Source organism: Notamacropus eugenii, chromosome 4 (genome assembly GCF_028372415.1).
Source record: "Notamacropus eugenii isolate mMacEug1 chromosome 4, mMacEug1.pri_v2, whole genome shotgun sequence".
Taxonomy (NCBI): domain Eukaryota; kingdom Metazoa; phylum Chordata; class Mammalia; order Diprotodontia; family Macropodidae; genus Notamacropus; species Notamacropus eugenii.
In genome coordinates, this window is record NC_092875.1 from 72360666 (window position 1) to 72388268 (window position 27603).

The window sequence follows — 27603 nt, forward strand, 5'->3', positions numbered from 1 at the left end:
TGTATATGAAATATACAATATATGATCTGTAAATATATGTATATATCTTACATATTGTATAATATATTATGTATATATTATATTACCAAATATAGTAATCTATAGTGATAAATATATGTAAAATATACAACATATAATATAAATTTATGTATCTATCTTATCTATTGTATATCTATCTATATATATCTATGTGTATGTATTATATTACTAAATATATTAATATTTGGTGATAAATATGGTAATATAAATACATCTATGTAATACATAACAAGTAATCTCTAAATATATGTATATATTTAATATAATTATATAATATTATTATATATAATATAATATTATAACATATTATTTATTATAATATATTATTCATTATATAATATATTGTTATATGTAATATATAATAAGAATATATAATATTATTATATATACTAGGTACTATATATTATGTATAGTCACTCTGTAAATATATTTCTTATTGGAACTGGAAGGGATCTGTCATAGATACCATCCCCCACCCCCATTTTACAGATGGATAAACTGAAACCTGGAGGGGTGAAGTACTCCTACTAACTCACATTTCCATAACATATTATTTACCTTGCACTTTCCATACCATAAACCTGTGAAATTCATAGCACAGGCATTAATATGTCCCCTTTACAGATGAAAAAATAATAAGTCTCCTAGAGGTTCGGTGATTTGCCTGTGATCACATAGCTAATGAGTGACACCGTCAGGATTTGAACCCAGTTTCTTTGATTCTTTTCCAGGACCTTGCACCATTTGCTGAAGGATTAAAAGAATGCATGAGTCACAGTGTCATCTTAATAGACTTTTTAACGTTCAGAAGTCAGTAGTACACTTTTCTTGGTGCATTGGTCCCGCTGGTATTTCCTAATCGAATCTTGGTCACCGACCTGGACTAGAAAGGTGTTCTTGGAGGAGGGTAGCTTTTCTTTCCGGGCTTCGTACTGGAATGTCTGGATCTGCATGGGAACTGCCTCCTGCCTTCCTGGGTTATTCATTTGTAACTTGTAAAGGTAAACTCCTGAAGAGGATTGCTCTTGAGACCACAACAACCACAGCGACGTTGGATCGTGGCTGGTGACTGGTCACGCTGAGATCTTTCCGAAGCTTGGTATTCTCTTTGCTGGCGACCTGGCGAGGGTTTACCGGGAGAATGGAGAGTAGGGAGAAAGTGATTATCCTTTAGGAGAGGGGGAATGGAATGGTCACTGCTTTTCTCGTCTACTGTAGGAGCTCGGTGTCTTTGAGGCTTTGCTACTAAAAGTGGCAGTGGAGGGCAGAGGCAATGGTCCCTCTTCGGCTTTTGGTCTGGTTGTGGACCTAGCTTATGATGGCGGTGCGGTCTTCCCTTTCTGCGAAGGTGTTTTTCTCCCTCAGGTTCCAAAGGGAGGTAGTTACCTGGGGGTGGCAAGGTGAAAGAACGCTTTTCTCTGAATGTGAAAGGAGGAATTCCTGGGAAGGAAATAAACCAGACAGAAGCCTATGTTTATCCCAAGTCAAAGAGGAGAACTAATGGAAAGTGGTTGTACCAGATGGTTTCTGAGGTCCTATTCAGCTCTAGTAATCAAAGAGTAGTGCTGAATTTTTTTAATATTAAAGACTAAGTTTATTAGGTCCTGTACCATTCCCATAGATCCTATCCTTCATCTTTCTGATCACAAATAACATTTACTTACCTAAAGGCAGTCTATGAATGCCTTTTCCTCAGTAAAGCTCTGGAATCTGTAATTAACAGATCCTATCCCAACTTTGTTTCAAATAAAATAAGAAACTATTTGGATGTGTTTGCCAATAATTACTGTTTATACCTTGTTTCGTTTGTTTTTTGTTTTTTAATCCTGGGTCTCCCTTTCTCATCCAACCTGGAAATTCAGTGGCCATTCATGGGTCTCATCCCACTGCCCACCATCATGGAAGCTTTGACCTTCTCCAATTTCATTCTGGGCCAGTTTGAGCATCTCCTTTCCCAATTAGGCAACCTCACGACCCCCTGCTTCCCAGGGTTCACTACATTGGTCTTGGATGTGGACACCTGATCAGGTTTAGCTTTACTGCCACTCAGAACTCCTGAACTCAAGCAATTCACAAGTCTGAGCCTTGTTAGTATTGGGCATTGCAGACATGTCTCACCACACCTGGCTACAACTTGTTGTAAGAAAAACCAAGTTTATATTCCTATAATCTTTAGTATATCTGCTAGTCGCAGGTACAACTCATAACAGAGGCTTAGGGCAAACTTTTATTTTGTTGGATTATATTTTCCAAAACTGTGATAAAGTCAATCTTTCAGTAAATAGAGAACTATATTTCTTTCACTCCTGAAAACATGGAGTCTGATTCAAATGACGGGAAAGGCTGCATACCATAGGATTGTGGGTTTAGAACTAGATGGAAACGTAGAGGACATTGAGTCCGGCTTCCATGATCAAGAGACTTAGTCACAAGGAAATCAAGTGACTTGACCAGTGTCAACGGTTAATATCTGAGGCAGTATTTGAACTCAGATCCTCCTGACTCCAGTTCTGTTACTCTACTACTCTTTTATCTGACAAGGACTCAAGGTCCTCCAATCCCACTCTTTGTCAGTCAGGTCAATCAATCAATAAACATTTATCAAGCACCTAGAGTATTTCCGGAAGCAGCTGGGTGGCACAGTAGATAGATGACCAAGCCTGGAGTCAGGAAGACCTGAGTTCAAATCTGACCTCAGATATTTACTAGCTCTGTGACCCTAAGCAAGTCATTTAACCCTGTTTGCCTCAGTTTCTTCATCTGTAAAATGAGCTAGAGAAGGAAATAGAAAACTACTCTGGTATTTTTTACAAGAAAACCCCAAATGGGGTCACCAAGAGTTGAACATGACTGAAACGACTGAACAACAACAACAGTAGGCATTTGGTAACTCTTGAGGAGACCAAAAAGAGACAAAAGTCAGTCCCTATCCTTGAGGAGCTCAGAATCTAGTGGAGGAGACTGCAAGCAAACAAATATGCACAAACAAGGAAGTAGTTAAGAGAGGGAAGACCTTAGAGTTAAGTGAGGTTACTGAAGGTTTTCTTGGCTCCTTTAGTGGGGACTTAAAGCAAGCCAGGGAAGCTAGAATGTGGAGATGCTGAGGGAGAGCATTCCAGGCAAGGGGAGATAACCAGAGAAAATGCCTGGAGTCAAGAGATGGAGTGTCTTGTTCATAGATAACAGAGGCCAATGTCATTGGATCAAAGTGTATTTTGGGTGTAAAACGGGAAAGGTAGAAGAGGACCAGGTTATGAAAGGCTTTGAATGACAAACAGGCCATTTTGTATTTGATCCTGGAGGCAATTGGGAACCACTGGTATTTACTGAGTAGAAGTGTAACATGATTGGATCTGCATTTAGGAAAATCACTTTAGTGACTGAATGGAGGGTAGACCATGTGGGGAAAACTGAGGCAGGAACAACCATTGGAAGGCTAGTGCAGTTGTGCAGGACTGAGGTAATGAAGGCCTGCACTGGAAGGGTGTCAGAAGAGGGAAGAGGGTGTATTTAAGGACTGCTGAAAAGAAGAAAGGTGGCAAGTATTGACAACAAATTGGATATGGGGAAGGGGTGGTGAGAGATGTTGAGGGGATGAGGGTGAGACCTAGGATGGGATCTTGGGGGACTAGGAAGATAGTGTTGCCCTCTATAATGATAGGGAAGATTGCAGGGGACTGTTGGGGGAAAGGTAATAAATTTGGTTTTGGACATGAGTTTAATATGTCCATTGATCACCCAATTCAAGATATCTGAAAGGAAGTTGGAAATCTGAGATTGGAGGTCAATAGAGAAATTAGGGCAGGATAGGTAAATTTAAGAATCATCAGCATAGAGATGGTAATATAGAAGAAGAAGAGAAGAGGGCCCAGGACAGAATCCTGGATATGTAGGGTTAGAGAGTATGACCTAAATGAGACTCAGAAGGGGCAGTCAGATAGGTAGAAGGAGAATGAAGAGAGAGTAATATCCTGAGTACCTAGAGGTAAGAGAATATCAAGAAGGAGCGAGTGACAGTATCAAAGTCTTTAGAAAGGTCAAGGAGAATGAGGATTGAGAAAAATCCATGGATTTGGCAATTAAGAAATCATCAGGAAATTTGGAGAGACCAGTGTTGGTGGAATGTTGAGGTTGGAAGCCTTAAGGGGTTAAAAGAGTGAGAGCAGAGAAAGTGAAGTCACCTATTGCAGATGATCTTTTCAAGGAGTTTAGCTACAAAGGACAGAAGACATATAGGATAGTAGTTATTGGGGTGGGAGGTTTGAGGGTGTTTTGAGGATAGAGGAGCCACAGGCAGTAAGGAAGGAGCCAATAGACAGGGAGAGACTGAAGATAAATGATAGAGCAGGGATGACAGAAGGCACCATATGTTAGAAGATACAGGATGGAATGCAATCACTTGAGCAGATAAAGGGGTTCACCTGGGTAAGGAATAAGGCCTCTTTATCTTGTGAGACATGAGTGAAGGAGGAGATGTGGCAAAAGGCAAATGAGTGATATGAAATGAGGAAAGGGAAGAAGATGGAGCTTATGGAGAATGGCCTTGATTTTTTTCTGTAAAATATGAGGCAAGGTTCTTAGCTGACAGGGTAGAGGGAGGGGGAGTCGTAGGAAGTTTGAGGAGGAAGAAAAAGGTTTGAAAGTGCTGGGTTAATGAGTTGACAGGGGAGTTATAGTAGGATTGCCTTCCAGCAGTGAGGGCCCCCTTGAAGTTGTATTGCATAAATTGCATAAATCAAAACATTTGCATAATAAGTGTTAATGTTGTAAACAGAGCTATTCATCCACTCATTTATCCTTCCAATCCTAATAGGGAGTCACTGTCCCTATGGGTTTCCTAATATAATTACTTTTTTTCCACCTGTTCTGAGAAGTTATACCAAAAAATCTATAGTTCCCTCTACATTTTTTAGTTCTGAGCCCCTAGACAGAGATAGTGCTTCAACAAAGCAGTTCAGTGTTTGATTGATTTCTTCTCTGAGGATGCTTCTGTTGCCTTCTATCAGCTGCTTGTGCCTTTCTCTTTCCAAGTTCCATATGACTTGTCTCAGTCTCTTCTTCCCCATGTCGTTGTGACTTCTACAGGACTCTTCTCTTAGACTGCCTGAAGGTCATCTGGGACATAGCCAATCACTGTTGAGACTGTTGTCATTTGTTGTTGTTGTGTTGTTTCAGTTATTTCCGCCTCTTCGTGACCCCATTTGGGGTTTTCTTGGCAAAGATATTGGTGTGGTTTATAATTTCCTTCTTCAGCCCATTTTGCAGATGAGGAGCTGAGGCAAACAGGGTTAAGTGACTTATTGCTAGTAAGTGTCTGAGGTCAGATTTGAACTTAGGAAGATGAGTCAAGTTCAATGCTCTATAACACCATCTCGCAGCCTATGTATGCTATTACCATTTCTTTTCTAATTCACTCAAGGGGTTTGTTCACACCTTATGAAGGGATCACAGGCATGGCTTGGTTTTCAACATTCATAGTTTGTTTAGTACTTTCTTATCAGCCCCTTTTCTATTATTAGGTCCTCATTGTTCAAGGAACAACTCCATATTACACATTTATCATATGACTTTATTATGTATTATTGTTTTCTTTGTATAAATCAGTCTGTAAGCATGTATTAAGCGCCTATTATTTGTGAGGCACTCTAGGGATACAAAGACAAAAGTTAAACTGTCCTTGACCTCAAGGACTTATCAATCAATCAATCAATCAATCTATATTAAGTGCTTACTATGGACCACGTACTGTGTTAAGCACTAGGATACAAAAAAGGGCAAAAGACGGCTCCTGTCTTCAAGGAATTTACAATCTAACAGGGGAGATGACAAACAAATACACACAAACAAGATATACAGGATACACTTAAATTCTGGTGGTGGAGATAAAATGTATACATATGAGTATAGAATATATGCAAAATGAAATATATATCCTACCCTGCATCTAAACAGTGGGCTTTCCGAAAGCAAGGATGTTGTCTGAGTTATTTTTTATATCTCCTCGTGGACCTAGTTCAGTGCTAGTACAATCAATTGACTTTGACCAGAGCATTGCTTGGTCCTATTTCATTTGATGTTCTAATCACTGATTTGGCATACTTATTATATTTGCAGATTACTCCAAGTGGGGAGGGATGGCAAATATACTGGACAAAAGATCTAAGGGACCTCAGTAGACCAAAATGGTGGGCTGAGTATAATAAGATGAAACTGAATGGAGATAAATCTAAAGTCTAATGTTTAATTAATTAGCATTAATTTAGTACTTACTATGAGCCAGGCACTGTGCTAAACTCTGGGGCTAAAAAACAAAAACCCAGTCCTTGCTCTCAAGGAGTTCATAGTCTAATGGGGGAGACAGCATGCAAATGGCTATGTGCAAACAAGATATATACAAGATAATAAAATATCAGTATGTATATAACAATATATATACAAGATAACCAACAGAGGGAAGACATCAGTATCAAGTAGGATTAGGAAAGACTTCTTTTAGAAGGTGTGATTTTAGCTGGGACTTGAAAGGAGCCAGAGAAACCAGGAGGTGGAGATAAAGAGGGAGAGAATTCTAGGCATGGGGAACAGTCAGTGAAAATGCCTGGAGTTGGGAGACAGAATGTTTTCTTCTAGAAACAGCGAGGAGACCAATGTCACTGGATGGAAGAGTGTGTGGGGGATGGGAAAAGAAGGGGGTTGTATGTGTGTGGGGAATAAATTATCAGGGACTTTAAAAGCTAAATAGGGGATTTTATATTTGATCCTAGAGGTAATAGGGAGCCACTGGAGTTGGTTGAATGGGGAGAAGAGGTGTGATATGGTCAGACCTGTGTTTTAGGTATTTTGATAATTGGGTAAAAGATAGACTAGAATGGGAAGAGATCTGAGACAGGGAAATAAACCAGAAGGTTATTGCACTGATCTAGGAGTGAGATGATGAGGATTTGCACTAAGGTGGTGGCAGCGTCAGAAGAGAGCAACTTTAAGAGATGTTTTGAAGGTAGAATCAATAGGGTCTGGCAAAAAACTGGGTATGTGGGGGGACAGAATGTGAGAGAGTGAGGCATTGCAAATGACCCTTAGGATGTGAACCCAAGAGGATGGTAGTGTCCTCAAAAGTAATAGGGAAGTTAGGAAGAGGGGAGGGTTTGGGAGTAAAGATAATGAATTCAGTTTTGGACATAATGAGGTAAAGATGTCTATGTCTCAAAAACATTGGACACATCCAGTAGGCAGTTGGTGATATGAGACTGGAGATCAAAAAAGAGATTAGAATTGGATAAATAGATCTGAGAATCAGCTATGTAAAAAATAATGGAATCCATGGGAGCTGATGAGATTACCCAGTGAAAAAATATAGAGGGAGAGGAGAAGAGGGCCCAGGACAGAGCCTTGGGGGACACACCATGACTTGGATGACATTCAGCAAAGGAGACTGAGAAGGAAAGACCAGTCGGGTAAGAGGAAAACCAGGAGAGAGCAGGGTCATGGAAACCTGAAGAGAAGAGTGTATTGGAGAAGAGAATGATGAACAGTGTCATAGGATACAGAGAGGTCAAGAAAAAGTTATTGTAGAATTAGCCAAATTTGGCTATTAAGACATCATTGGTAACTTTGGAGAGAGTGATTCCAGTTGAATGAAATCAGAAACTTCAAATTAAGAAGAGGGAGAAAAGGAAATAGCCTATCTTCTTGTAGACCATCTTTTCAAGATGTTTATTCATGAAAGAGGAGAAATATAGGATGATTAGTTGGTGGGGATGGACGAATCAATGAGGGTGAGGATGAGGCATAGTTTGTAGGCAGTAGGGAAGCAACTACTAGACAGGCAAAGATTTGAATATTAGTGAAGAGGTAGAGATGAAAGAGGAGAACAATACTGGAGAAGAGAAGATGGACTGACACCTTTTGTGAATGCAGAGGAGGTTCCTGTGACAAAAGGGCCATCACTTCTTCATGTGAGACCAGGGTGAAGGAGGAGACAGTGGTAGAAGACATCTAAATAATGTGAGAGGAGGAGGAAGGGATTATGATCCATTCCAAAGGTCAATTGCTCAAGTATAAGTTGGGGGGAGGGAGGAAGGGGCTCGAGGTAGGAGAGTTTCTGAAAAAAGATCTGGGGTTTTAATGAAATACAAACTCTTATGTCAGTCATCAGTAACACATGACAGCCCCCAATGCTAATACTCTTTTAGGCTGCAATCAGAATTGCAACGTAACAATATTTTAGAGTTGGACAGATCCTCAGCAGCCATCTCATCCAGTCTAGACCTGAAGAGTCACCATTTCGACGTAGCCCCATAGTGGTCATCTTGCCTCTGTTAGGCAACCTCCTCTTAGACAGCAGTACACCACCTTTGGAGAGCTCTAATTCTTTCTGGACATCAAGCCTAAATTTCCTTCTTTGAAATTTCCACCTATTGCTTATGCTTCTGACTCTTTGGGACCAAGCAAAGCAAATTCTCCCACTTGAGAACTCTTCAAATATGTAAAGACAGTCATTGTGTTCCTTTCTTTACCCCAATTTTACAACTAATCACATGCACTCTAGGCTACCATCTTCATTGTCTTCCTCTGCCTGTCAGGAGAGTGAGGAGCAAGACTGTGACCACCCTTGGATTTTTGGAGATTATGCCAAGATTATATATTTTTTGGTTAATATTGTTGGCTAATATTGAGCTTTTAGTCCCCTGAAATCTCCATGAAACTCTCTCCCCCCTTATAATTGTGAAGCTGATCTAAATTAAAAAAATTTTTTGATAGTTTTTTCATCACCTTTATTTTCAAATATATCCCTTCCTTACCCAGTGAGCCATGTTTTATAATAAAAGCAAAAAAGGGAAGGAAGGAGAAGAAAGGAAAGAAGGGACAGAGGGAGGGAGAAAGGGAAGAAGGAGGGAGGAAAAAGGAAGAGAGAGAATGAAGGGAAGAAGGGAGGGAGAAAGAGAAGGAGTTAGAGAGGGAGGGAGGAAGAAAGAAAAGAAGGAAGAAAGATAGAAGAAGGAAATAAGAAAGGCAGAAAGAAAGAAGGGAAGAAGAGAGGGAGAAAAGGAGGAAAGGAGGGAGGGAAGGAAGAACAAAGAAGAAGGAGGAGGGAAAGAGGAAAGGAGGGAGGGAGGGAGGAAGGAAAAACTAGAAAAAGAACAATTCAGTACACCTCTCAACCCAATCTGACAGTTGGTGCAATGTCTTACACAATACAACACACAAATTCAGACTTCTACATCTACAAAGAATATTGGTAGATTTTCTCATGTCTTCTCTGGAGCTAAGCTTGCTTATTATAATTACATGTTTTATATTATATATAATATTACATAATTATAATTCAGTCTATTTTATTCTTTCCATTTACATTGTTGTAGTTATTATGTATTATTGTGGGGCAGCTAGGCGGTGCAGTGGATAGAGCACCAGTGCAGGAGTCAGGAGGACCTGAGTTCAAATCTCACCTCAGACACTTGACATTCACTAGCTGTGTGACCTTGGACAACTCACTTAACCCCAATTGCCTCATCCTGGGTCATCTCCAGTCATCCTGATGAATATCTGGTCACTGGATTCAGATGGCTCTGGAGGAGAAGTGAGGCTGGTGACCTGCACAGCCCTTCCTCACTCAGAACAAAGTCAAGTGCAAGTCATGTCATTATTTTTCTGACGGCATGGTCTTCTTTGACAACAAAGGATGAATACACATGTAATACTGCTTTCCTGGTTCTGCTTACTTCACTCTCCATTAGTTTATATATTTCTTCTCATGCTTTTCATATTCAACACTTTTTATGATTCAGAAATAATCCATTACATTCATGTGTCACAATTTGTTTAACCATCCACTTTGTTTCCAGATCTTTGATGCCACAAAAAATGCTATCCTATGAGACCTTTCTTTTAGTCTTGGACTTCCTTGGGATATAAAGCTAGAAGTGGGATATCTGGGTTAAATTCATCACATTTTTAGCCCAGTTCCAAATTGTTTTGAATAGTGGTTACATCAGTTCACATCTCCTCCAACAGTGTAGTAGTGTGCCTGTCTTTCTACAGTCAACAGTGCTATTTTCATCTTTTGTCTTCTTGCCAGTTTGCTAGATGTGAAATAAAAGCAAACAACCCCTTAGAGGTGTTTTGATTTGCATTTCTCTTATTAGGGGAGACATTGGAGTAATATTTCATAATGTTAATAGTTTATAATTCCTCTGAAAACTGTTTTTTTCATGTTCTTTTTGATCATTTTATCCATTGGAGAGTAACTCTTAGTCTACATATTTCTTTTAGTCCTGTATATATTTTTGATATAAGGTTCTCAACAGAAGTATTTGATACAAAGATTTTTTCCTAATTGATGCAATCCCTTCTTATCTTATTTGCATGGGTATTGTTAATATAAAATCTTTTCAATTTCATGTAAAAACAATCTAATTCATCTTTTGTGATCACCATCTCTCATTTTGAGTAAGACTTTTCTCTCTATAGCCATATAGCATTCTAATTTTACAAGTGAGCAAACTGAGGTTGGGCAGTTTTGTCCAGGATTTGAAATTCCAAGCCCAGCATTTTAGTCACTATATTGATTGCTTCTACTCTCTGTCACTCTGTGTAAGGCGCTGTGATTGTCAATTAAAGACCTAGAGATGTGTAGCCTGGAGAATAAAAGATCTTAGAGGGGAAGTGGTAGTTGTCTCTAAATAATTGAAGGTTTTGTCTTGGCTTTTTTCATTTAGACACTAGAGGGGAAAAAATTCCCAGATCCTGCTGTTCTCTAAAACCATGTCTTTCCTCCCCTTTCCTACCAAACTTTTGGAAAGAGGTCACCCTCTTCTTCCTCACTGTACTGCTTACTCCTCAAACAAGTCCCTGCCATCTTGGTTTTGTCCCTAGCACTCTACCTACCATGCTTGCCAAAGTCCCAAATGACTTCCTCACTAAGTTCAGTATAAGCATGCCATGGTGGGAAGAAACCAGGACTTAATGTTAGGAAAGATCTGGAATTTGAATCCTAGCTCTAACCTTATCCAGTCTCATGACTATAATCATCCCTTTGTAGAAGACTTCCAAATCCTTTTTTGTCACATGGAAGAGGGATTAGATTTAGCCTCTTTATAGTATATGCCACACCCCTGACCTCTTTGCTGAGTTTTAGTGCCTCCTATCCAACTGTCTGGTGATTGGCTCCATTTGGATGATCCATGGATGACCCAGTCTATATCTCAAACTCAACAGTTCTAAAACTAAACTTATTTCCCTCCCACATCCACCTCCATCCCAAACCTGCCCTTCCTCCTAATTTATTTTTTTGTGCTAATGGTGCCACCTTCTTAGTTAATCAAGTTTATGACCCAAGAGTCATCATTGACTTCCTTGTCCCTCAGCCTGCAAAAATAGTTGGTTACCAAATCTTGTTGCCTCTACCCAGACAACATCTCACATGTCTGACCCCTTCTGTCCACTCACACTATTACTACCCTCAATCATTTCTCCTTTGGACTATTGTAATTGCCTCTTAACATGTCTCCTTGCTCCAATCCATACAGAGAGGTCAGAGCAATCTTGCTATTGTACAGGACTTATCATATCCCTAGTTGATTTTTTAAAATTTAATTTTTTTCAAAGAACAAAATCCACCTTTTCTCCTTTTCCCCTCCCCTGCATCATTGAAAAGGAAAACAAAACAAACCCATAACAAATATGCATAGCCAAGCAAAACAGATTTACAGATTGCTTGATTGGCTATACACAAAATATAGATTTCTTCATCTGCACTCTTAGTTCGTCATCCCCTGTCTGTCAGGAGATTTGTAACATGTTTTATCATGAATTCTCTGAAGTTGTAGTAGGTCATTGTGTTGATCAGAGTCTTTCAAAATTGTTGGTCTTTACAAGGTTACATCCCAATTCTATTTACAAAAACCTTCAGAGGTCTCCCATTGATTACTATATCCCAGAACTGATATTTTCTAGCTCCAGTCATTGACAAGACATTTAAACAGGTTCTCTGAGCTTCATTGCACTCCTTTCCAACTGGTTCCTTGTCCCTTTTCCTACCTGTGTGCTTTTGGGCACCCTCACGAATACCAAGAATGACCTTGAATGGCCCCTTTCAGGGAGGTCTTTTCCTTCCTCTAGTCCTAGCTTGGACAGCTAAGGGGTAGAGTGAATAAGTGCTGAGCTTGGAGTCAGGACACTCATCTTCAGATCTAGCCTCTAGCCTCAAACACTTACTAGCTGAGTGACCCTCTTTGCCTCAGTTTCCTCATCTGTCAAATGAGCTGGAGAAGGAAATGGCAAATCACTCCAGTATCTTTGCCAAGAAAACCTCAGATGGGGTCACAGAAAAGTCAGACATGGCTGAACAACAAAAACAGGAGTCGCAGGTGGAATGCCATCTTCCTAGATCATGGGGCTATGATTTCACCTCTTCCTGGCTGCCACCTTCCCCAGATGGAGCTGTTATTCTAGCCTCCTAACCAAAACCTCCAGCAACCATGTCCTGGAAGAGCTGCAAAAAGCTTTGGAACTCCTAGCTGTGCTGTTCTATATTAGTGCCTCACCAACTCTGGGCCCCCCAAACATGCTTTGTCCCAACCATCTTTCTGAAACTGCCCTGCTATTGATGTTATTGCTGCTACAAATACCCAACTGGGCTTGTCTCCTGTGATCAAGGCCAGGAGGAACTAAACCATTCAGCTTTGGGACTTCTGCCGACCTTGCCATCTCAGTTGGTGAAAGCCCAGGATGTGCACTTTTAAAATGTTTAACAAGCAGCTAGAGAGTAGGATACACTTTTAAATTTAATCTGCATTGTTAATATTTTCTCCATCGCTTTCTTAAGTCTAGAGAATTAAAAAAAACATAAATCATGCCCTGATGTGTAGCCAATTTACCAATTTCTGAAGTGTTAATACTCACACTGGAAATTTAACAATAGGCTCCATCAATTCCAAGAAGCTTAGGCTGGAGTTTATTGAATGGGGAGTGGGGATAGTCACTTAACCCCAATTGCCTCATCTCCAGTCATCCTGATGAACACTCCCCATGGATGGAATGTGTGTCTGTGTTCGTCCTTCATTGCCAAAGAAGACCATGCCATCAGAGAAATAATGACATGACCTGCACTTGACTTTGTTTTGAGTGAGGGAGGCTGTGCAGGTCACCAGCCTCACTTCTCCTCCAGAGCCATCTGAATCCAGTGACCAGATATTCATGAACACTCCCCATTCAATAAACTCCAGTGATTCTCTGATTTAAAATCCTTTACAACCTGACCTCTTCCTGCTTTTCCAGACAACTTATACCTTGGTGTCCTCCATGGACTCTGAGGTCCAATGATACCAACCTCTTTGTTATCACTCACACAGGATCCTTCATCTTGCAACTCTGGTTATTTTCATGAGCTATTCGCCATGCTTGCAATGTTCTCCATTCTCACCTTTGGCTCTCAGCTTCCCTGGCTTCCTTCAAGTCTCAGCTAAATCCCACCTTCTGTAAAAAAGCCTTTCCTGATCACCCTGAATGCCAATGCCTTCCCTATACAATTATCTCCTATTTATCTAGTCACAGTTGTTTGCATCCTCTCTCTCCTTCTCCCCACCCTCCCCCCATTAGACTATAAGTTCCTCAAGGCAGGGACAATTTTTGGTTTCCCAGAGCTTAGCATTGTACCTGGCTCGTAGTAGGTGCTAGTTGACTTGACTGGACTTCCTTCAGGATCTGTTTCCTGACCTATGGATGAGGGGGTTAGACTAAACGTAGTTAGATGTTAACTAGATGTAAGGGACCTCTGAGATCCCTTTGAATTCTGAATATATGATGTTAGGAGCCTGTATCCAATTAAGAGATTATAGGATTTTGAGCTGGAAGGGGTCTTAGAGTTTTTCTTGCCCAGTTCCTTTATTTCACAGATCAGGAAACTGAAGCCCTTGGAGGTTAAATGAGTTGCCCAGTTCGTGGCACCCCTGGCCTTTGACTCCAGGTCTTTTGATTTTAAATCCGGGATCCTTTTAAAATGGTGCTTCTCCCCTCTTTTTGACTTTGTTTCATTTGCTCTGGGATTATGAGCAATCCCTTCCCCCTAAAGTCAGAAACTGTAGAACCCCACCCACCTAAACTAGAGAAAGTTCGATCTATGTGACCAACCTCACTTAGTTGCAGCTCTGGACAGTCCTAAGCAGGGAAAGGGTACAGTATTATATCCTGGCTTTCACATTCTATCTTCTCAGACAGATTGCCTCCCCTGATGCTCCCTTCTGTCTCTAATATTCAATTTCTCCCCATCTCCTTGCTCCTTCTGAGCCGCCATCTCCCACATCCTTAAAAAACCCATACTAGACCCTACCGTACTCTGAAGTTAACATCTTATCTCTCCTCCCTTTCACACCAAGATGCTAAAAAAAGCCATCTACACATATTGCCTCCACTTATATTCTTCTCACTTTCTTCTCTACAATCTGGCTCCCATCTGACCTCATGACCCAAATGAAACTGCTCTTTCAAAATTACTATCAAGACTTTAATTGCTAAATCTGATGGACTTTTCTCAATCTTACTTCTTCTCTAGTCAGTCCATAAGCATCTGTTAAGAGCCTATCATGTGCTAGGCTCTGGGTTAAGAATGAGAGATACCAAGAAAAACAAAAAATCCATACCCTTGAGGAACTCAGAATCTAATAGTGAAGATCTCTCTCTCTCTTCATATACATATATATATACACACACATACATACATATCTACACAAAAATACTCATATATGTATTATGTATGTATGTACAGATACATATACCTGAATACATACATGTATGTGTATATATGTATAGAGAGAGACACACATTCATCCATCCATGGATGTGTTGTGTCTATGGGTTATGTATATATTATGCACACATATGTGTTGATGTGTGTGAATGTATTTGCCTGAAGTTATGCATATATGCATGTATACATACATATGCGTGTGTCTGAATTGTATACATGTGTATATACATGTACATGTTGTATGTGTACACACACATGAACAAGCTATATATGAGGAAATAATCAACAGAGAGAAAGCACTAGAATTAAGAGGGGTTGGGAAAGGCTTCCTGCAGAAGATGGGATTTTGAGTTAGGACATGAAGGAAGTCAGGGAGATCAGGAGACTTCTGGACCTCTGACCCTGCCACGCTGTTGATCACCTTCTCCTCTCTGGGTTTTTGTGAAGCCGCTCTGTCTCAGTCTCCTTCTATCCATCTGCCTTTTCACTCTCGCTCTTCTTTGCTGGTTCCTCATCCATGTCCTCCTCCCCAAGTCTGGGTGTCCCAGGAACCATCCTGGATCTTCTCCATCCTTCAGTTAGTCAACAAGATGCTGTTAAAGGCTTACTATGTGTCAGTCCCTCTGCTAAGTCCTGAAGATATAAAGAAAAGCAAAAGTATTTCCTGCCCTGAAGGAGTTCACAACAGAGAAATAACTAAGTGTGTATAAGATCTAGCCAGAGTAGTTGGAAGGTAATCTTAGAGAAAAGAGTAGCAACTGGGGATGGGGTGGGGGTGGGAGACCTCGAAAGGTCTTCCTGCACAAGTTGGCGTTTGAGCTGAATCTTAAAGTCAGGGAAACAAAGGGGTAGATGTGAAGAAAGACCAGTACAGAGGGAAATGGAGTGTCATGTGGGGAGAAAGTGGTTGGATTGTTAGTGTGTGTGGAGGGGAATAAACTCTAAGAAGACTGGAAGGGTAGGAAGAGGCCAGGCTATGAAGAGATCCAAACACAACATTTCTTATTTGATCTTGGCAGTAATAAGGGGCTACCTGAGTTTATTGAGTAGGGAAGTGATCAGGAAAGGACCTAGAGGCAGATGGACCAAAAAAACCCACTGCAGAATATCTCAAAGGCGGTCCCGTTCAATTCTATGCCAAGCTCATTGTCCACAGTGTCTATTTGAATTATATTAATTGAGGGATCGGTTCTGTGGATCGTTCATTCAACTGTCTATCAAAGGAAGCATTTTTCATCCACCTTGCTTTCCCTCTGTGGATAGTTACAGTGAACTCTTGAATGACTTCGGATTTCATTTAGAAGGCTACAGCTGTAGTATTCTGGGGCTTGATGAAATCAGCATAGTGACATTTGCAAACAGGAATATGTAGGGGATTTCACTGTTATTATTATATAATAATTTTTGAATTGGACATTACCTGCAACAGTATCAAAGACCTTTGACAAGCATCATATTCCATACTATTTTTTGATTCTCTTGATTTCAATCATCACCAATATTATCTCTGTTTTTCCATCTTTCAGGTTCATCCTTAAATGTCCTCCGGGGGACATTGCTTAGCTGGGGCCATTGCCAAACTTTCTTTAAATGTATTTTACCTTCCATAACTGCTCACTATTTCATAGGGTGAGACTAGCCATAATTTTCCACTTTGAAGGTTCTACAGATGAGTCTACATTCTAAGTCAGCGTGGCCCTTTTATGCCGTATCTCTCCACTCAGCAAAGAGATCAAGCGTTAGCTGCCTGAGACATTTCCTAGGTTCTTTTGCTCTCCTTATTAGGGTGATTTATTTTGTTGATTAAGTTTCTTTAAAAAATAATGGGCATCTGTAACTATCTTATGCTTCAGATTTTTTTCATGGAGCAGCTAGGTGGTACAGTGAATAGAGAACAGGGCCTGAAGTCAGGAAGACTCCTCACCCTGAATTCAAGTCTGGCCTCAGACCCTTACTAGCTGGGTGACACTGGTAGAATCACTTAACCCCATTTCCATCAGTTTCCTCATCTGTCAAATGAGCTGGAAAAGGAAATGGCAAGTCACTCCAGTATCTGTGGCAAGAAAATCCCCAGATAGGGTCATGAAAGCTCAGTAAGTCACAACAATAGAGTGGGGAAAGAAAAGAAGTTAATGCAATTTTACCTTGTATTAAGAGGCATACTATTCGAGACCAGGAAGGTGACATTTTCTCTGTACTGCCCATATGTGGGATACTGCCTTCAGTTGAAAGTGCCACTTTTTAGGAAAAAACATTGAATAAATTGGCTGGGATGGCAAAGGACTTTGATTTCATTCCATATAAATCAATCGATTAAGTGCTTACTTTGTACCTGGCACTGTGCTAAGTGCTGGAGATACAAAGAGGCCAAAGATAGTCCCAGCCCTCAAGGCATTTACAATTTAATATAGATCACTTGCAGGAACTGAGGATGTTTAACCAGGAAGGGGGAAAATATCCATTTAGGAATATATAATCGCTGTCTTCAAGTATTTAAGGAACGTCATGTGAAAAAGGGATTAGACTTACTGTTTCTTTCTAAAAGTCAGAACTAGGAACCATTGGGTAGAAATTACAAAGAATTAAAGGGAAAAAACTTCCTAACAATTCAACTTATATAAAAGTATAGCAGGCTGCCTCAGGAGGTAATGAATTCTCCTTTGCTGGAGGTCTTCAAGTAAAGGCTGAGATAACCAATGGTGGAGATTTTTATGGGGTAAGGGATTCAGCTAGATGACTTCTCAAGCCCCTTCTAAATCTATAATTCTTTTGTCCTTTCTCCAGTTTTTTTCCATCAGTAGTTTGTTTAAATACTGCAAGGATGGACTTGTCTTGATTGCACAGTCTATCATCTTTGCGTTTTTCTTCATCTCATTCAGTGTTGATTATGAACTTTGTTGAGACAAGTCAGCACTTTGCCTGTATACAAACAGCTGATGGGGAAATTCCTGCTCCTGTAGTAGAAAGGCATTTTCCCCAGTCATTAAAATACAATCAGTTTTTTTAAAACAGTTCAACAAGCATTTATTAAATCTCAGAAACATTCTAGACACCGGATTTACAGAGAGCAAACTGAAACAATCCATGATGTAACATAGCTTACATTCTACTGGAGCCAAGAGAAAACATACAAATATCTGTAGTAGGGTGAGTAGGTACAATTATTTTCATGTAACAGAGTACACAAGAATTGGGGTAATATAATGCCTGAAGTCCATTTGGCCAATAAGGATGTATTCTTTGATCTCAATTAGGGGCAGATGGTGAATGAGCAATCATCTATTGATATTTCCTTAGAAAGACAGAAGAATGGCATGAGGGGTTCTGAGAATGAAGTGGCAGGGAAAGTGTAAATTAGATACCTGCTTTTCACATGATAAAATGATATTTCTCCACGTTCATAGTCAAGGAAAATACCCACCTTGAGGTTGGGCTCCCTGACTTGGTGGTATTTTTTATGGACTTGGGAATAAAGATTGTGCTGGGCCATGGCATAAAGAAAATAGGATTTGTGTGTCTTTACAATCCTCAGCACAAAGAAGTCTTGAGACTCCTTTGATTTGGAGCAGAGGCCAACACACCAGAGAGTCTTATTTGGCACCTCCACCTCCCAGTAATATCTCCCTGAAATGAAGGACTGGGTACCAAGAACTTTTGCAAAATTCATTAACCTCCCACTGTTGTTGGGTGCTTTCTTCTGGATTCCTCCATATCTCACTCTCTTCAGATCCTTAGATATGATGAGACCTAGATCAGCTGTGTTACTATCCAGAGTGATGTCCACTTTCAAATTCAAAATCCGTTCCATAATTCCAGGGATGATCTGGATAACCAGGTACATATCAAATATTTCTATTTCCTTTTGGAGCCCAAATTCATTCCTGTTTAACACTTCTTTCATATCCTGAAGCAAATCCAGATCTGGCTTCTTTCTCTTTTCCTCTAAATCTTCAATCCTCTCCCATAATCCTTGGCTCTGGTGGGACAATCCACTGATTGTCTTCCTCAGGCCTTCTAAGTTGTCTGTCCCCTGTGCATGGAGATTATGTAGACATGCATCCATCTCCTCATTTAGGAAATGTTGCATTTTCTGCAATTCAGACAAAATATTCTTCTTTCGAAGTTCTATCTCCTTCTCTATCAATGCAAATTTAGTCTTTTCAGCATTCATTTGTTGAACAATGTCCTCATTTTTCTTCCACAAATCAGTCAGAGTTTGTTGGAGCCTCTCCCTGGATTCCTCAGCAGCCTCATCTGTGCAACGGAGTCTATGAGCCTCATGCTCCTGGGATTGAGAACAGGACATGCAGATTGGGCGCTGGTCATCCTCACAGAACAGCTTCACCACTTTCTGATGTACCTCACACTTGCTATATCCTAAAAAGTACTGTGAGCAATCGGGTTTTAGTCTTTTGGCAATGGTTGCTAGTTTCCCAAGTCGAATGTTGGCTTTGAAGTCCCTCATCTGGATAGCACCCCTGCACTCTGAACAGGGGAAAGGGGGGGGGGGGAGATTTCCTGCCAACTCCTGAGGAGGTGATCATGGAAAAAACTGTGGCCACACTCAATGGACACTGGGTTTGTGAAGAATTCCAAGCATATAGAGCACTTGAGTTCTGCCTGGAGGTCTTGAATCTGCTCTGAGCAAGAGACCATGTTACTTTGTTCCTTCTGAAGAGTTTTCTTTAGCGTCTGAGTTCGGCCTTTTTCTCTCTTCTTGCAGTACCCACAGGGAATCTCTGAGTGCCTTATCCTAGCATCTTTATATCTCCCTGGAACCCTGAAGTCCCTCCTTCCTTCAGGTTGTAAATTCTCCTGGTTTTCACTTGTCCCTAGGCATGTTCACGCTTTAGTACATGCTCAGTAACTGAGTTGCTGTGAGGATAAAATGAGGTGACATTGCTAAAATCTTTAAATGCTATAAAAATTGTGAGCCACTATTATTTTGTTCCCTTTGTCTTGCAGCACAGTAATATGCCATTCTATTCAGGTATCACAATTTGTTTATCCATTCCTCAAATAACATGCATATTCATCAACCTTTTTTTTCTAGTTCTTTGCCACCACAAAAATGTGTTATTGTTAATATTTTGTTATATGTGGTATTTTTTCCTTTGGTTTTGACCTCCTTTGTATGTGAGCCTTAAAGAACTTAGAGCGTCCGATGGACATTTTAGTGTCCTTTAAAGATCAACTGCGATGATTCTGGATAATTTAATTATTTTATTAATAATGCCAGCATTTAATAGACGAATGGTCATTTGGCTATTTTCTCTTAGACCAAAGACCAGCTTCATCTTTTAATGTTGTTACTTGGCCCTTGCCTTGTCTAGTACTTCCCAACTCTCTAGTGTTACTTATAGTGTGTGTTCTTACTTGGTGGTTGCTGAAAGAGAATTTCACATTTAGGGTATGAACATGTTAATACTTATGGTTGGTATGAAAACTGTGTAATCCTTTCTGTCCCGTTTTCCACCAATTAGAATCTCAGATGTTACTTTGGAGACATAGGGTTGAGGTCCAGTGTGTATTTTTTTTTGTTTGTTGGTGTCTCATGGACTGCCATAGCTAAGGAATTCATCACCTTTGGGTGAGGCTATGCCTATGGGAGATGAGCTTCTTGGGGTTTAACTAGACACCTAGGAAGCCAACATAATTTGTTACTAGAACTTTACCTGGAACCTTTTCAGAATGGTAGAACCAAGCAGAACTTGTACTGTACTGCTGTTCAAGAACTCAAAGCCACTTTCATACCAAATGTGTAGAAGTTCCTCACATACCCCCAAACCATCCCCAGATCCTCTTGTTGCCACCTCCCATAGAAACCCAAAGACAGACAGTGTGGGGCAGTGGAAAGGACACTGCATTTAGATTCACCGGACTTGAAATTAAATTGAAGATCTGACACTTAGCATCTTTATGACTTTACCATGTCACTTAACCTCTCTGGGCCTCAGTTTTCTCATCTATAAAATGAGACATTTGGACTAGACATTCTCTAAGATCCTTCCCAGTCCTAAATCTATGCTTTTGTGATGCAAAGAAGTAGCTGATGGCAAAGCAGTTAGAGTCCTGAGCCAGGAGTCAGGAAGACCCATCTTCCAATTCAGCCTCAGACACTGTGTGACTGGGCAAATCACTTTAAGTCTGTTTGCTTCAGTTTTACTCAGATGGAAAATGGAGGTAATAATAGCACCTGCCAAGAAAGGTTGTTGTGAGGATCAAATGAGACAATAGTAGACCACATAAATAATAAATACTAGGCTATAGAAATCTTCCTCTTCCCTTCCCGCCCCCTAAGAAAACACAAACACACTCAGCAATCAAAATAAAAAATGGGCAAAATAGAAGAATTTTTAAAATATTATGAATCAACTCAATTAGATTTAAAGTGCCAGAAGTAGCAGAAGTGGCAAAAAAGAAACCTTACTTGGTGGCCTGAGACATTCCCCTAAGTGAATACATGCCATAATCCTCATTCAAAGAAAGTCAGGGCTAACTGGTGATGCAAAGAAAATCACAAGATCCAACAAAAGAAGAGTTTGAGGAAAGATTTTTAAAAATCACAGATGTTAAAGACCACAAATTAATTAAGAATTAAGAGGTTAAAAAAAGGAAGGAAGGAAATAATAATGAAAATGACCAATATGGAAACTATAATAGAAAACCTCAAAAAATCCATAGAAGCAACGAATGGCAACCTTACTGGAGGCCAAAGAAAACCACAGGAGGCCCTTAATTAGCAAGCATACATATTCTACTGTGCTTCTTGAATTCTACCACAGTGAGTAGTTGTGTTCCAGTGGGACCAAGAGACACAGGTGAGATTTCCTTTAGACATGGCTTTAGGGAGATGATTCCCTGTGGGTTTCTGCTTGTGTTTCCCCCAAATGATGCTTATTTATGGGGGAAGTCTTATGCATTCAATTTTCCTGTGGCTCCCCTGAGGCATCTGGTGCAGAGAACACCATATGATTATATGCTACAAAGTCAGTGACAGTTGTATTTTTGCTAGGAGCCCCATTCCTTATTCCGTTGGGTGAACCTGGATGGGAGGTTCATTGGATCCTTATTGGCAGACGTCATAGGACTGTGACAAATGAGATTTTTTTCCTATGCAACCTTCAGCAAACAATCCATCAACAAACCTTTATTAAGTGCCTCATGTGCTATGCGCCCTCTGTCTCTTCCTTGGACTTGCCTTTGAGAGCTGAGAACAGAGTTCAGGCTTCAAAATTACAGGCTTTCCGAGTAATATAAAATGAGGTACTGTCTCTTAACTTATTGGGGAACAGAACGTTTCACTCTTTTTTGTCTACCTTGACTCCATTTTCATAGTAAGATATGATTGCAGAATTGGGACAATGGCAATAAAATTAGCTTTAAGATTTATAAAGTACTTGAAACATAGAAAGGGATGGACTGGCCAATGAGAGCTCAGTCCTCAGAGCACGCTTGGGCTTGTTTCCCTGGTAGGTTATAAAGAGAATGCAAAGATATTCCCTGCCTGATATCCATCCAACATATGGAACTTTGGAAGTCTGTTTCCATCCATGCATGACTGAGGGGCTGGCACTTCCTGATGATGAAGGGTCTTATAATTGGCTGCAGAACCAGAGAGTTTGTCTACAAAAGGGACCACCTGCTGATCTCTCTGGGCTCTCTTTTCCTTCCGGGTGACGAGTGGTACAAAGACGGCTGTGAGCTGCTGGGTGGGGGAGGGGCAGCAGCAAGCCCACTCCCTCCCACCCCCCACCCATCTGCCATGTGTCCAGAGCACATGGTGCCTCTTTTTCCATTGTGTTTGCTTTTATTTTCTTCTCTTGCTGTTAAAGGAATGAATATTCTGAGATGGAGGGCCTAGATGACCCTAAGAAGGCAGAGAGGTCTTATCCAAAGTCCCACTGGTGACAGCTGGTATCTTTGCCACCCCCCCTCCCCCCAGGCACCTAAGCAGAACGGGGAGAGAAAGGCTAACAGAGTGTTACAGGCTGATATGGAGGAAGCACCTGCAGACCGATGTGAGAAGACATTCCCTGGAGGTTGGCTGTAACTTCTGGGACAGGGACTCCTTGTGATCAAGAGAAGCACTGGGCACTCATCCTTGGAACCCAGCTGAGAGCTATGCTTAAGGGAAACCTAAAGATTATATAAAGGGAAAAAAGAACTTCACAGAATCAGGGACTGAGGGGACTACTTTGCAACATGTGTTTCCCACCCATGTGCCTGCGTACGCAAGGGAAGATTATGCCCTGGTTTGGGGGGAATGTTTTCTGCCAATTATTTGTACCATACCTGCTTAGTCAATCACCTTCCTAAAAGCTAATGGAGCCAACTGATTGATTGATAATGGGGAGCACACCAATTATCTCAGGAACTACAGTTAGAAGTTCCAGTCCCTCAGGGTTATCCATAGAACCCTAAAGGGAGTGAAAGTCAGGTGGCTTTCAAGGGATCCAGTCTGCCAAGGTTGCAAGTGCTTGGCCATGTGAGTTTGGGGTGTCCTGAGCCTCCACCACTGATGGGAATTCTAATGGGACCTCAGGACTTTCTGCACTCCTATCACTCCTATGATTGGGTTCTCCCATCACAGAATATTGATCCACCTTATGTCAGGAAAGATCAAATACAAAAGAAACAGAGGCACGTAGTGGATGGGTGGGGGAATGCAGTTTTTGTGTCACTCACGCCGTGAAGGAAAAGAGAAATTGAGAGATGATCAGGTCATTTCTTTTGTGTGTCAACTCTGTTCTGGTTCAGTACTTCCTGAACCAACTTTTTCCTGGTTCTGCAGCCTGCAACATGGCTGATAAATCTCTTATCTTTTTTTTTATTATTATTGTCACTTTTAGAGATGTCCACTGTGTACAAAGGTCTTTATTGAGACATTACCTTGCCTTCCCTACTCCCACCCTTTGCTAACGTCTTTTGGAAAATCTTCCCCTGAGCCCTGTAAAGTACTAACCTTTAGTATATTTACTTGGTGGAAACCAGAAGTTCTTTGTACCAGGAAGGTATACTGTCTGTCTGTACGGAAGGCTTCCAGGAAGTAAAACACGAGGCCAGTCTTGGGGGCCAGGGCAGAGGGGAGCCTAGAAAGTAAGGTGACAGAATGACAAGGATAAGAATAGCATGGCACTGGCCAGAGAAGGGATGGATGATTCAGTTACACTGGGAGAGAGAGTGCCCATATCAATGAAACTATGACATTAAATACCATCGTGGTCAGTGGTATGTTGGATGGAGTGCTGGATCTGAAGTCATGAAAATCTGAGTTCAAATTTGGCCTCAGACACGATGTCACTCTGGGCAAGTCACTTAACCTCTGTCTGCCACAGTTTTCTCATCTGTAAAATGGTGATAATAACACTACCTCTCTCCCAGGGTTGTTGTGAGGATCAAATGAAATCATATTTGTAAAGTGCTTTGCAAACTTTCTAGTGCCAGTAAATTAATTAGATTATTAATTTAGTTAATTTTTGTTATGTTTTGTCAAAACATTCTGTGTTCCAGGCTCAGTGCTAGATGCTAATGATACAAAGAAAAAAATTAAATACCATAGCTTACCCTCCATGGGGACACAACATAGAAGTAGATAAATATTTAAATGCAAGACCAGAGAGGCATTATGGCGTTGTGGCTAGAGTACTGGCATTGGAACCCAAAAGACCTAGGTTCTAATCGTGCCTCAGAATGCTGGGGGACTATAGTAAGTCACATCACCTTTCTGACCTTGTAAAATGGAGATAATACTTGTTATCCCTCCCTTTCAGGACTGTAATTAGGCTCATATGAGATCATATAGGCAAAATGCTTTGCTGTTTTTAAGGCAATATAGAAATGCCAGTTATATTTATTAAGAAATTTTGAAGACAGAGAGAGTACAAACAAATGGGAGGGTCAGGAAGAGCATTATAGAAGTCACAATTAGCCTTGAAAGAAGCTAAGGATTATTAATGGACAGAGTTAAGGAGGGAGAACAATTTAAGAAACCAGAGTCCACTGGGGCTCAACTGGAAGGTTAATTTAAGCAATGGCAACCACCTAAAGACAAGCAAAGGAGGGTCCAAGACATTCACTGTGTACCTAATATCTGAGGAAAGGAAAACCCATGAGACAGTAAAGTCAGCTGGTCCTTCAGACTCAATGTGTCCAAAACTTAGCTTATCATTTTCCCCCAGATCTGCTCCTTTCCCTTTCTTCATTTCTGTTGATGAGGCACTCCACTCACTATAGTCACTCAGGCTTAAGACTTTGGACTCCTCTTGATTCCCCCATGTCCTTCATCTTCCCCAAATCCAACCTGTCGTCAAGTCCCACAGATTCTAAGCATACATCACCTCTTTTCCACCCGTGCTAAAAGTATTCTTGTTTGTCTTTGTAGTTTATCCTTCATACTTCCCTGAGTCATTTCTTTACAATTGAGCATATTGCTTTCTGTGTTCAGGAACCTCAGCAGTTCTTTATTCCCTATGGAATATATTATAAACTCTTAATCCTTAAGCTTTAAGACCCTCCATAATCTAGTTTTATTCATTCATTCGTTCATCGTTCATTCATTCAACAAGCACTTATTTAGCAGGCAATGCACCAGGTGATATGGATAAAAAATAATTTTTAAAAAGTCCTTGCCTGCAGAGGGTTTACAGTTTACTGGGGAAAAACAACGTGTTTAGATGAATAGATATAAAATATGTGCAAAGTCATTTCCAGGGAGGAGAGCAACAATAACTGGGGTTCTGTCAAGGCCTCCAACTTACTGTCTAGCTTTGTCTCATACTACTTCTTCTTAGGAATTCCACATTGCAGCCAGACTGAACCATCTTTCAGTCCCTGCTTTTATCACCTGCCTCATTATCTTTGTTCTATGTCATCCTTCATGCCTAGAATGACAACTCCCCTCCATGTCTATTATCTCTTGACTTTCCTTTATTCAAGGCCTTACTCAAGTGCCACCTCCTCCATGAAACCTTCCCTAAACCTATCTACCTTCTTTCCTCTTAGCTCAGAGTAACGTCCCTATCTTCACTTTTCTCAAAGAACTTTGCCTGAGCTTTTCTTCTAAATTTTTCTCTCTTCCTTTTAGCTAAAGTCTTCCCCCTTCCTTTGAGTGTTAGCTTTGGGAAAGCATGGTCTATGCTGTCTCTGATTTTGCATACCCAGAATAGACTAGCATAGGTTCTCTGTATACAGTGTTTAAAGAATGCTTGCATAAGGGAACTTAGCCCTGTTCCCAATTCCACAAGGATTGTATCTTTACTTTGTAATTCCTTGCAGTGACTAGCTTTGGGCTTCGTACATAGTAGAGTCTTAGGTAACCTGCATCAATTGGTGGGTGGGTTGTTTTTCCTATGGGCCTTAGGAACCTAGTGCCCAAGGTCTGTGATGGGAATGACCTGCTTGCAAACCCCATCCTTACCCTCCACAGTAGAGATCTTGGATTGATAGAAATATTCTGTCTTTTTGTTGCAGAAAATGTCTTAGCTGCAGATCTGAGCTGCTCTGACCTCTTCATCCTTGAATTAATAGCAGCAGTGGGGGCTAATCAGGCTGATGGTCAAAGTGAGAAGCAAATGGTCTTTCAAGTGGGAACTGGCCAGCCACCCATCATCATCTTTGGGAAGCACCATGTGGTTGAACTTTGCCACAAGAACAGGGCCTCCTAAGGGATGAAGTTTCCCAGAGAAATGTGTGTTTGGGCTGAGGTCATTTGTTTGTGATGTCATCATGGCCCAGGTGACTCCAGAAGGCACAGACTTCCTTTTGTCATGGGAAGTAGGGTAGGTGGTCCTGGCTTTGCAGATTTGTAACTGTGTCTGGAGATGGACTTGTTCGTTCATTCATTCATTCATTCATTCATTCATTCATTCATTCATTCGCACAAATGTAGAATGTTAGTCCCAGAAGGGACCATATTTTTTGTAGTTTAGTTGTTTCAGTTGTGTTTGACTCTTTGTGATTTAATTTGGGGTTTCCTTGGCAAGAGATACTGGAGTAGTTTGTCATTTCCTTCTTCAGCTCATTTTACAGATAAGGAAACTGAAGCAAACAGGATTAAGTGACTTGTCTAGGATCACACAGCTAGAAAGTGCCAGAAGACAGATTTGAATTCAAGGACATGAATCTTCCCGACTTCAGGTCCAGTACTCTATCCACTGCATCATCTAACAACACAATGACAAAGTTTGGACTGGAATCTAGGTCTTGTGACTCTCTGTGTAGCAATATGCATTTATTAATTGCTTAGTAGTGCATGTGGGACTTTTTATTTGCTTTTAAAGAAAAAAGCCAGTTTACTTTTTTTAAAAATGTATTTGAAATTTTAGACTTTAAGACATACCCAGTAGAACATAAAAAGAACACTGGAAATAGGAAATCTCTGTTATGTAGAGCTTACTTTCTTTTTAAAGTATATCATAAATTCAACATGTGACTTTCAAAGTTAGCCTGTCTGTCTGGGACACTTTCTGAACTTTTTTCTCTTTACTCCATACATATTTTTAAAATGCTTCAATAACTTTTATTTTCCTTTTTGGCAACCATATCCATATCCACCCTTTAATCCTAGCTTTCCACTCTCCCATCTCCCTCCCTTTTCCCCTATGGGTGGTGGTGCTGGGAAGGAAGAATACCTAATCCTTGAAACAATCATACATAGTCAAGCTAAACAGATTCTTTCACTGGTTATGTCCAAAAATGTGTGCCTTTTTCTGTGCTAGGCACTGGACGGAAATACAGAGTTTTAAGAAGCTTTAATAGAGTTTAGTTTTGACAGGGAGATACAACACAAACTCAACTAACTAATCTGTAGTATTCTA

The 27603-nt window shown here is 40.5% G+C and overlaps 1 protein-coding gene and 1 long non-coding RNA gene across 2 annotated transcripts; both read right to left on the minus strand.

Moving 5' to 3' along the window:
* Nucleotides 1-574: 574 nt before the first annotated feature.
* LOC140498168 (uncharacterized) lies at nt 575-26464 on the minus strand. The gene is made up of 3 exons (XR_011965008.1): nt 26205-26464; nt 23751-23877; nt 575-1479 (listed from the first exon to the last, which is right to left on the minus strand). It is a non-coding gene; the product is annotated as an uncharacterized lncRNA (long non-coding RNA).
* On the minus strand, nt 17998-19441 carry LOC140498167 (probable E3 ubiquitin-protein ligase TRIML1). The gene is given in 3 exon segments (XM_072599446.1): nt 17998-18693; nt 18931-19289; nt 19292-19441. Coding segments are annotated over 3 exon segments (1167 nt in total). The 3' UTR covers nt 17998-18035.
* Nucleotides 26465-27603: the final 1139 nt, after the last annotated feature.